This window comes from Solenopsis invicta, chromosome 5 (assembly GCF_016802725.1).
Source record: "Solenopsis invicta isolate M01_SB chromosome 5, UNIL_Sinv_3.0, whole genome shotgun sequence".
Taxonomy (NCBI): Eukaryota; Metazoa; Arthropoda; class Insecta; order Hymenoptera; family Formicidae; genus Solenopsis; species Solenopsis invicta.
Window position 1 is genome coordinate 7,171,115 of NC_052668.1, and position 12,768 is coordinate 7,183,882.

A 12,768-nucleotide genomic window follows, 5' to 3' on the forward strand; every position below is an offset into this window, starting at 1 on the left:
AGTGTGCTCACTTTTTACTATAGAAGCATGGTTTACCAACCGATACGTATTTCTAACATATTATATTAGAAATTACAAAAGCGTGCTCCTATGGCAAAAAGTGGGGACATTCATTAATAATCACCCTGTATATGCGTACGCGTGACACGCACACATCAATATTGGAAGTAACGCATTACTTATAACGCCGTAATCATTTCTGTGTGTAACGATAATAATAATGTCGTTACATTTTTACAGTAACGGTAACAAATTTAATCGTTATTTTAGTTTTCTATTATTCTTATACCTAGTTTAATAATTCGTGCACTAATCGTATGATTGGATAGAAATATTACGATACAGTACTTTATATCTTGGACTGCATTCCGATAGTCACTATCGATATTGATAATTTACATATATGCATATTATAGATTTTCAATACTGGCAGTGATTATTAGAATGCATTTTTATTATTGTCTAAAAAAATGTTTAATTTAAAATCTTGTAAAAATAAATATACTAAAAAATAAAAAATTAGAAAAATCATTAAATATGTAATATAAAAGAAAGCTTGCCCTTTATACAAAATATAAAGCAAGCTTTTCTAGTTTAGAGAGAGAGTTTCAAACTTTAATATTTGTTATTACATTTAACATTATCAAATAAAATCATTTAAAAATCTAATAATTTACTACAGCATAACAAAGTAATGAAAAAGTAACAAACCGTTACTTAAAAAGTCACAGTAATGATAACACGTTACTTTTTAAAATCATAAGTATTGATAACGAGTTACTTTTTACAAAATATAACGGTAACGCGTTACTTTTTTAATCCTTTGGAACCCAATTTTGTTTTCCTTTGAACCATTTTGGACAATTTCTATTTATTGACGTAAAACGGGAATTGAATGGTATATGCGATATCTTGGAGTTCTTGATAGGACATATACAGGGTATTCGATAATGGTTGTCCCCACGTTTTACCATAGGAACACGCATTTGTAATTCTAATATAATATGTTAGAAATATATATTTGTCGGTAAATCATGCTCCTATGGTAAAACATGGAAACAACCATTATCGAACACCCTGTATATCCTTACCTCGTTGGAGTCCAAAGAATTAAGGTAACCTTCTCAAACCTGATGTATACACACATCACCAAACATTTACTCTATATCACAATAAAAGTTCAAATAAAAAGCTACGGAAATCAGGTTAAAAGAATATAGACGGAAAAAATATAGACATTATTGATAGCTACAAAGAGAGAGATCGGAAGCTCTAAAATCTGTAAAACACTCTTCTTTTAATATACACATATCATTCTTTATCACTTTTGAATCTGCATATTTCTTTGGTAAAATTGAGAGGTTTTTTTGTTTGAAAGGCATGTGAATATTATTAAATAGAATAATTCTCATGCTATTAGAATTTCATGCATTACAATGATTCAATTACATTTAAAAAGTTAACATTTTAATATTACGTATCATATCCTTCATCTCTCTGTAATTCATTTCGATCTAATTTGACAGATCTTTTCTGAAAGAATAAGACTAAAAAATAGTTAAACAAAACTTAAAAAACAACTTAACAATCTCCGTGAGACGACTTAGTTAATTTGACATCATTTATCTAAACTTTTAATTTTTAGAGAGTCTTTCTCTCCTTCCTCTCAGTTTAAAACTATACTCAGATAACAAGGCATCTTATACATATTTTAAATGATAAATTTAAGAAGCAAACTGATTGATTTAAAATGTACTGAAATCGTAATTTTAATTAAGCTAAAATAATTTTCACAATTACTCGTTAATTTTATCAATTAATGTTATGTACAAAAATCTGATTTACTTATGCTAATTTATTCAATAAATAAACCAATTCCCTTCATTTCAAAATGTTTCTATTCTCTCATATAAAAAACTCTTATATAAAATAATCAATAAGTTATCAAAAAATTAGGCCTTGAGAATTAAACACAATTATTTTTGCGCTAATAATTAAAATGTTAATTAATGTACTTTATTGCATCCTTCCAAAAATCTTGTAATTACGTTGTCAATATCGGTTCTAATTCAAACTATTTTCAAGACATAGTACAAAAAATGTTTCCAAAACTGTTATCTCATGTTTCTGAAGGTCCAACTAGTCAAAATGTTAGCAATGTAATCACAACACCTTTGGAAAAATGCAATAAAGCACATAGTATAATTATTCACGCAAAAATAACTGCATTTAATTCTCAAACTCTAATCACTCAATAATCTCTTTATTTCTTGTCTGCCAATGATGCAAAAAAAATGCTGAGATACCTTGTATTGTTGCATCAATAACTCTCTTAAAATTTATTTTCAGATCATTCCTAAATTTGAATAATTCAGTGTCATTTGCCTTTATTATTATTTTTACATATTAATCTCCTCTCTGTGTCCATATATCGATGTTACATGCAAGAATTCTTATGCACATACATACAAAATCAAATACATTCATTCGATCACACTGATCAGTCTCTTTTACATTTATGCTCTACAGAAAACAACATTTCTCTTTTTTTTCTTTATATTAAATTTAAACTTTCCGACTAAAACCAAAAATATCACAATAAATACACAATTACTCGTAAAATATGACTATGTCTTTATTTTAATTCGTACGTTTAATACTTTGTATGAAAAGATTAGTATATCTTTTATTTCAAAATATACATATGTACACACACACACACACACACACACACACACACACACACACACACACACAAAGTGGTTCTTATTTCTTATTTTACAACTTTTGAATTTTTTTCATTGCACCCCTTAAAATGATAAAAATCCACAAAAAAATAATCCCTGCCTTTCAGCTCATTTGTACAATGAGAATTCGTGCTTCCATTTCGTTGAATATTTGAATTTCCTTGTATTAAACTTTCTACACTATCAACATTGATTTCTAAATCGTATTTTTCCTTAGGAGACTTTTTTTTATTATGTGTATCTTTTCTACATTTGAAATCCTATACATCTCATTAAATAATTAGGTAAATTGTTAATGACTAAAATAAGAATTACGTTTCTTGATTATTTGCGCTTGTAATATTAATCCATAGATTAAAAATGTTAGTATGTTTAGGGGTCAAAATAAATTTCAAATGTAATGAATTTCACATGTTTTTACTAATAAATCCTTTTTTTTTATTAACATTTAATGTTACATAATAATTAATAATTATATTATAAACATATTGTTATCATCTGATAAATGGCAATTTACTTCTAATAATATGCTGTAAATAATTTCTTATATCTTATCACGCAAATTAATTCTTGAAATTATTGTCAAAAATTTCCCACATAATATCAAATAGAAAATTTCCGCATATATCGGAAATATTCCACTATTAACTCCTCAAAGACTAAGAATTAAAGCTAGAAAATTATCACAATACTGCGCCTTTTATTCCATCTTATGTTTAGTAGAGAGAAATAAATATCTCTCTCTCTCTCTCTCTCTCTCTCTCTCCCTTCCCCTCTCTCTTTCTCTTTTTCCAAGACCATTTAATACAGTGACGCGTACTTCTGAGTGAAGGGTAGTATACATTAATTTTCACAATATTAGCTGCGTTCCGAAATTTACTGTCAGTACTAAAAATTCATAATATACGTAACGTAAATTATAGATTTTCAGTACTGACAATGTATATTAGAAGCAAGATTTGTTTTCTATGTAATGACTTGAAATTATTCAAAGTGATGCCACCAATGATTAACAATTATGTTTATAATATAATAATTATGTAATGGTATATCTAAAAAACCGCTTTATTAATAAAAACATATAAAAGTAATCACGTTTAATATTCATTTTGTTTCCCAACTAATACTTTTTCAGTTCAAGAAACAATTTAACTCGAACAAATCAAACGTAATAACTATTTACATTTATTTTAGTCATTAACCCAGCAAACACCAAGTTACATGTAATGCAAATGTTAGTTGTAATTAGTTTGTTTCTGACTCAAAATTGTAATTATCAAGAGCTTTCCAAAACACTATAAATAAGTTTATTTTCGTTAAGTACTTTCCGAGTTATGATACAGTACACTGTAGTTTTCAAGCCTCACAACTCGGAAAGTACTTAACAAAGTATTTAACAAAAACAAACTTGTTTATAATGTTTTGAAAAGCTCGACACTAACTATTAGATTCTGAAATCAAAAATAGTGTTCCATTAAAAAAATGTTAATGTGATTTTGATCTGACCTTAGTGACGACATCCAAGGTCAAATTGATAAGATCAGTAAATAGATCTTTTAAAACCTTACAACTTTTGTCTGAAATATTTTCTTGTAAAATGCAAAAGAACTATTTAGGAGTTTGCACACTTTTCGTAAACCCTATATAACAGTTACATTGTTGAATAGAAAATTACAACTAACATTTGTATTACATGTAACTTGGTGTTTGCTGGGTAACAATTCACCTTGTTTAATGAGATGTACAAAGTCTCAAATAATGCAGAAAAGCAAAACAAGTGCATTAGAAAAAAAGTCCTCTAAATCAATTTTTATGTAAAATACACTTCAAAAACTAATATTTGATGGTGTAAAAGGTTTAATACAAAAGAACTCAAATGTTTCATAAGTCAGGAGCACGATACCGTTATCCAATAGAGCTGAAATTTGAGAGGGATTGTTTTTTATGGACTGGAACTATTCTGGGGGAAAAAATTTAGAAAAAATGTTAATCAAGAATAAATAAAGATTATCCTATTAAGTAAATACATATATATATATATATATATATATATATATATAAACATATATAAAGCATACCACGAGATACAAAACAAGCATCCAAATCGAAAAGTCCCGAGTCATTCTTTTTGTCTGAGCTTTCTATTTAGTTATACGGTATTATAGTTTGCAAATCAGCGGCAGTCTAGACGGAAAGCAGGAGTGAAAAGTAGCCACTACTCTCCCGTCCCTGCTCTCTATCTATAGACGGCCGCTGATTTACAAATTTTAATACTGTATAATTACGAATAGAAAACTAGATCAAAAAGTAACTCGGGACTTTTAGATTTAGATTCTTGTCTGGTATATCGTGGTATACTGCATGTTTTTTTAGTTACACCCTCTGTGTGTGTGTGTGTGTGTGTGTGTGTGTGTGTGTGTGTGTGTGTGTGTGTGTGTGTGTGTGTGTGTATGCGCGTGTGTAAGGTAAAGTCGGTATACACGCCGTAGCTATCAAAAATTTAATTTATCAAGTATTATTTACTGTGTTTAAGAAAAATAAATTATACCAATAAAAACTTCATACTGTTTACTATTATAAAGAAATTTTAAATATGAAATATTTCTTTTCTTATACTTGAAAAAAAAACTTAAAAAAACCTTTGCATTTTTGTCATATAAAAAAAGTAGTGGGATTTACGACTACTCATGTGTAAGATATACAGCGCATTGATAATTTACAAATAACATTTATAAATATGATGTGAAATAATTTAATGACTTACAAAATGTATTCACAAAGTTTATTAAGGAATAAGAACATTAAATATGTATATAAAGTAATAATAATGCAATATTGAAGAAATTAATATGTACAGACATCAACAGAGTGCAGATATGTGCACATTGTGTTCTTAACATAAGAGCAAGTGCTGCTTTCCAATAACGCAGCGTCCGTATTACGGCATAAATCCCACTCGCTGATAAGGTCGTATATCCTAAACAAGTAGAATATACAAGATATCAAACTAAATAAAGAATACAAGAGCTATGCACTTTTATCTTGCTTGTATTTCATCTTTTACTATCGCTCTACATTTACATACTATGAAATAATCATTACACCTTTTACATTTCTTACAGTCTTACAGTAATCATTTTACGTAGATGGTAATACACGATCGCGCTACTTCTACATTGAAAAAATCAATTCATTTCACGATATTTTCCTTAATATTAACAATAAAGAACTGTAATTACAACACAAAACTAATATTGCATAAAAGTACATAACAAAGTGGTTGTGACCAAACTATCTTTATTTCTTCTATTTTTTCTAACATCTGCGATGTAAATCCCCCGCGGCGTAAATATCGACTTTACCCTATATAAAGTAAAACCTTTAAACATATCTCGTAATTATGTATACATAAAAAATTAATAAACGATACTAGTTATTATAAAATTTGCATTCCAAATTTAAATTTTGTGTCCTAAAACCAAATAAACTCATAATTTCTAAAAAACTGAAACATAAAAATGTCTCTTCCACCCTCCCCCGCCCTCTCCTCGTTCCCGCCCACCTTTCTCTTCCTCTCCCTTACACTTTTCTCTTCTCTCATTTTTTTCTTGTATACGTTTTTATGGCATGTATTGTGGGAAGAAGGGAGTGGGTATATAAATATATGTGAAAGGATGGTTAGACGAATGGATGAGTAAATGGATAACAAAAATTTCTAGTAGAAAAATTTTAACAAAATTTTGAAGAAATTTCAATAAATATGGATTGAATTTTAATTGTATTTTTCAGAAAAGATAATTTTCTATGTACAATAAAAAATAGATAATATTTTAATGAGAATTTAATGAAAATGTAATAAAACTTCAGCAAAAAATTATTAATAGTATTTAACAAAAGTGTAAGAAAATTTTATCGATATTGTAATAAATTCTTGATAAAAAAAAAGTTGTAGATTCCTTGCCAAATCAACTTTATTGAAACTAATGACTTTTTAATGAAATTTTGATTAAATCACTGATCAAAATAAAAATGTAACTAAATGTTACTTAAATTACAACAAAAACAAATAATCTGTATTGTCAAATTAACGATCAAATTTTATTAAATCTAAGAAATATTTTATAAAGTCACCAATCAAAATATTCTAAAATGAATATACGTTACTGGCATTGATACAGCGCGATTACAATTATAAAACAACCTATATCTTTAAAAATGACAGTAAAATCTTGATTTTTATAAAGCATTTAATTTTTCATTTTTACAATTACATGTAGAAATTAAAAAAAAAAAAATGCAATTGTGTGAAAACGTTTTCCTAGAATATTTCATCCTTGGACAAAAGTATTGGCACAATTGATAAATTCTGTGTATTCATGTAGGTAACAATCTAACGCTTTTTATTAAACAAAGAGAGACACGGGAAGTCCCAACGTTTCAATGTGTTAATACTTGTCCATTAATAAGATTCTCAAAAAAAAATTTTTGTTTCTTTTTTAAACTATATTTGTTTAAGTAATGTATTATCATATAAATTTATGTAATATATTATCATAAATAAAGCCTGAAATAAATATTTTTACAGAAATTAACAGTTTGCTGCTATTTTTTTTTTTTTTTTAATACTTATATAATAGCAATTTGGCTATTTTATAGTAACAACCATACTGTACCAATGCTTTCGTCCAACACTGTAAAATCCAATAAAATGATAAAAATTGAATTACATTACTTCGTAAAAATTTTTCTACTAAGGATGGAATGAATAAGTGCGTGCAATATGTGTGTGTACATGTGTAAACAGTAAATAGAATGGCAGCGTAAATTCCATTGGTTATAGGACACAATTCTATTATTAGCCTACTATTAACTATGCACGTTTTGTGAACAAAAAGATTATTAAAAATAAAAATAAAAAAATTGCATCATGAGAAGAGTTCACATTTGGCTTATAAATAAATCGGACAAATTTCATCAAAACATCAATATATTTTCAAAAAAATAAACAATAAAAAATTTCGTCTTTCTGAATTTACGACAAAAAATTTTTAGTTTTATATTTACGCAAGAGGGGTGGATATAACCCACCTGACACCTCTGCTACCGATTAGAGAGAAAGAATACCTGATTCGTTTATAAGATGATTAAATTTTTATTCCATCATCTTTCTCTCTCTTTCTCTCTCACTCTGCCAGAGAACCTGCACTTGGTTACTGCTTGCTGATTTAAGGGACAATTGTCAACTTACGTGCGTGCTTTGTAAACTCTTCGAACAAGTCATCTCGGTCTCGATTCTTTGGAATATTTCCCACAAACAAGCGGTGATTGTTATAAGATACGGTAACACCAATCTTTTTCCCTTTCCGAATCTCATAATCATTCAGCTGTAAGAACAATGTGGAAGGAGAAATGCCAATTAAGCTTGCCATTTATGATTTCACCTGCTTATTGGCTGTCTGAAAGTGGGATTTTATGAAATGTCCTTTGAAGGAGTATGATTGGGAGAAAAGGATAGAAAGGTTTCATATAAAAGAACGAAAAGTATTCAAAGGATCACGGACGTTTAATGATTTGGGAGGATAGATATCGCACAAAATGGGAGTGCCTGTCCGTTTGTTAGCGAGCCAAACGCCCCAGCGGTCCACGCAAATCTCCCATACCCCCAAAAGCTCAAGATTTCGTGGCAAATCACGTTTGCATATTACAAAATCTGCAACGGTACAAGACAGCGTATACGTTTTTTCTGTCAATACGTAAAATAATCTCTTAATCTAAACGTATATCACACGGCTTCCACATTTTCTCTTTTCATTTCATCGCTTCTTCTTTCACCGTTTAGAAAAAAAGAAGGCGAAGAAAATTATATCAATAATAAAAATTGATACATCAGTTGCATAATTTCAAGGACGGGAAGATCTAGAGGAAAACGAGAAGGTAATAATCGCATGTGTAGGATAGGAAGCAGAGATAAAACTTATAGTCAACCCTAAATATATATGCGAGGAAAAGAAGACTTGGACCAGAGAGGTGTTACTGTTCACTAATAAACCGAGAGGCAAGGAGACTGACCAAGAACTAAAGGTGTACCATAAGGTATGTGTGTATATATTCGCAGATCACAGAGCCAGTGTGATCTTCGGATGCTCCGTAGCTTCTATGCCATCTACAACCAACTACTTGAAAGCTAGCACTCTTATTAAGATATACAATACAGGTAAAACAGGTAGGTAAATAGGTAGGTAGGTAGGTAGGAAACACACGCCTCAAATTTCACTTTACCTGTTAATTTACCAAATTCCTCCAAGATCTCCTCTTTGCCTTTTGACTTTGGTATGTTCCCCACGAAAAGTCGTAGATTAGGAACGCTAATGTTTACTTTCAGACTCTTGCCGGGTTTTATTTCGTGATTATCGAGCTGTGGGATGCAGAAAACAGACACATGCCTAATTTTGTTCCAATGAGGCGGTTTCATGAATTTTTCTTTTTTTTTCAAAATTTGGGAAAACATTTTCTAGATATGCAAATTAATATACAAATATTATTAATTATTAACATGGCTCGTGGGTTTTTCACGGAAAGCGAGAAAGTGGCATGCGCTTTATCGCTCGAGTCTTCACAATATAGGAAACCGGCCTTTCACATATATCATTGTACTCCTGTAAACAAATTTTAAGCCTACCAATTTTCAGAATTTTGTTACAAAAATTGTCACTGTCCAATAAAAATCGACCAATTAGACAAATATACCCCTAACCAATTAGACCACACAATTCATTATAACTTTCAGAAAGGTTCTCCACTCCCAATTTTGCCCACTGAGCAAAGAGGAGAGCTGGAAAAGAAACTCATCCATAGGACATCATTAATATATATTTTCCAGTGTTATTAAATATGTAAGGATCAGTTGGATACAATTGCGCATTTAAACACAAATAAATGGTCAGGGACATATACATATAAAACATATAATATGTGGATTGTTCCTACGTGTGTGCGCGTAGAAAAAAAATAAGTATATATATTTTAACTTATTTTATATATGGGATATCCCATCTCTCTAACTCAAACATCTTGAGGGGATTCTAAAATAACAGAATTAATAATATTGCAGGGTACATAATTCTTCTATTTCGTTTTATAGAATCAAAAACTTTTACATGTAAAATACATACAAAAATAAATTGCGAAATATTTAACTTAAGCAATAAATATTAAAAAATTATTAGACATTAATTGTTAAACTTTTTTCGTTCTTAAGTTTAAATTAAGTATCCCGCAATTTATTCTTGTATATATCTTATATGTGCAAAAAAAAATTTCCAATTCTATAAAACCAATTCAAAGAATTTTGTACTGTAATGTCAGTAATTCCATCACTGTAGGATCTCCTTAAATATCTTTGCTATTTTAAATAAGTTAGATTCTATATTCTAAATAATTTAAAAGATTAAAGCTTAAACAAGAATTATTAATTTCAAGAAAAACATAATGACAATACTTCAATACCTAACGAAAGTATTGCTACATAAAATAATAAATTTTGTTCTTTATTACACTGTACTAAACTCTGTCCCGTAGTAAAATTTTTCTTAAAATTGTTTATATCATAATTATCAATATTTCTATATAAATTAATAACTTTTTTAAACAATTTCTCAAACTTTACAAATTGTAACATTTTTCAGAAATACTAAAAAAATAATATGAAAAAATAGAAATATTTCTTGGATTTTTTTAGACAATATATTTAAAATATATTCAAATAAAAATATTTAGACCAATAAATGTTTAAATATAAATCTTTGTATTAGTATATTTCATACACAGTATGGTTAAGACATTTTATTTATTTTTATTTCAGAGCCTAATTTTAAGAACTCGCCTACAAACATCACTTCATAATTAAAACATAGCTGAAAAAGCTCAATGTTGTGCCTTTGCTGCTCCCATTACATTAAAAAAGAAACTTTTGGTCAGAATTCGAAAGAATATGAAAAAGTTTGTTCTTAAAGAAATAGTCATATACGTAAATTCTGATACAATTTAAGATTCTCATTCCATAATTTCTGAAAAAAAAAAAAACTTAAAAAAATAAAAAAAAATTTTTTAATATTTTTCTGAAATCTTTAGAAATTTAAAATAAAAAATTTTTTAAAAATATTACAAGATGTATTAGGAAAATTTTCACCAGTGTGTCAGAATTTCTCTTCTAGTCAAATTTTAAACACATTTATCCTAATTTAAATAGAGATAACACATACATTAGATCGATTATTAAAACATAAATCTGACGTATCTCTCAAAACAATAAAACTTCAATAGCTTGTTACTATTCTTTAGAATAGCAAAGATATTTAAGATTTGAGAAACCCTGCATTAACATATACATATACACATGCATGTGTTTTTTTGTCCCTTTCTTACCCCCCCCCTCTCTCTCACTCTCTCTCTCTCTCTCCTCATCTTTACTCTTACACTTTTTCTCATTCTCACTTTTGCATCCCCCTCTTTCTCTCTTTCTTTCTCGCTGCCCCCCGCCCATTATACACAATGCGCGTATATGCATATGTGTGAAACTTGTTTTCCTAAAATGTACAAATATTATTTTAAATATGTAAATTTAAAAAATCATAAAAAATATACTTGAGAAAATAACGTGACTGCGTTAAATCTACTGGGAAATAAAGAAATATAAAATGGATGATGCAGAACAAGCCACATAGGAATATAGTAACACTCATTCAAAATGTTTAACAAACACATAACGTAGATGTGTGTAGGCCTGTGTGCGTGTACGAGCATACCCGCCCAAACACATACACACACACACACACACACACACGCACGCACGCACGCACGCACAAGTTTATTGTAATTTTATCATCAATATAATCAAAATTCAGTTATAATTTATATTAAAATAATAACTATTTGAAGAAACCAAAAATGTTAGAAATTGAAGCATTGCAAGGAAGTTAAATTTCTCTAATTAATTTATAAACATTTCAAAGGAGTGCTAGGTTGGTAGCAATAACAATTTTGTAACATTTCTAAAAATTTTGAAAATAAAAAAAATAAAAAATCTGAATCATCTATGCATGTGACAATACATTAATTAAGGTAAGAAAGAGAAAAAAATAATTTTATGTATGATGTACGAAAATATACACATAATTATATTAGGAAAGAAATTTAAGAAAAATAATATTAACGTACCTCTCGAACAGCCTGTTGCGCAGCTTCCCTGTTAGTAAATGTAATAAATGCATATCCTCTGTTGGAACCTGACATGGGATCCATCATCAGTCTCAAATCCCAAATTTTCCCACATTTCTCAAATAATGGAATTAATTCATCTTCATACATATCTTTTGGGATTTTGCCACAAAATACCTTTTCATAAAAATATTCAATTTAATACAAGTTTAAAAATAAACAACTTATACAAATACAAAGATATTTAATACATTTCCTTTGATATCGCCCTAAGTTTCTTAATAATAATGCAAACTAAAATTGTATGCCTTTTTAAAATTGTATATACATTTTTTAATTTATATATCAAATTATTTAAAAGCAACACTGACGCATCTTATTTTAATATAAATATGAATGTAATAGCATTATACACACACGCACACGCAATTCCATTTTTCTTTCTTTTTTTTAATGGCAATAACTTTCATGTGTTTAAACAATCGATTTTCTCTGTAAAAATTGATTTTATTAATTGTTCCAAACGCTTTTTTTTTCCCCAATATATTTCCGATATATATGTCTGAGACATTTAAAATGGAACACCCTGTATATACACACAACTTATGAAGACAAAACAAGTTTAAAAACAAATTTACCTCACAACCAGTACCAGGAGTTGGACCTTCCCAATTTGGTGGAGGACCACCATACTTTCTTTGCCCAGTAGTTACATCTAAAGGGTATCCTGTTCGTTCCAGAATCAACTAAAATATAATAATCATTTGTATTAATATAAAGCAGCATCTATACATCGACGCAAATC

At 28.6% G+C, this 12,768-nt stretch overlaps 1 protein-coding gene across 19 annotated transcripts in view; it reads right to left on the reverse strand.

The window, feature by feature from the left end:
* The window catches only part of LOC105207511 (heterogeneous nuclear ribonucleoprotein R), a 117,251-nt gene that overhangs the window by 62,747 nt on the left and 41,736 nt on the right, over window positions 1-12,768 (reverse strand). For 16 of the 19 annotated variants that reach the window (XR_005574920.1, XM_039449859.1, XM_039449857.1 and 13 more), the window contains exons 3-5: window positions 12,602-12,709; window positions 11,964-12,140; window positions 7,996-8,131 (exon numbers count right to left, since the gene is read on the reverse strand). Coding sequence is in view for 18 of the 19 variants with exons in the window: in XM_039449859.1 (XP_039305793.1) it covers window positions 7,996-8,131; window positions 11,964-12,140; window positions 12,602-12,709 (421 nt within the window). In the remaining variant the exon portion in view is untranslated. Of the gene's footprint in view, window positions 1-7,995; window positions 8,132-9,026; window positions 9,163-11,963; window positions 12,141-12,601; window positions 12,710-12,768 lie in introns of all 19 variants that reach the window. The other 3 variants (XM_039449867.1, XM_039449853.1, XM_039449860.1) reach the window with 2 other exon arrangements.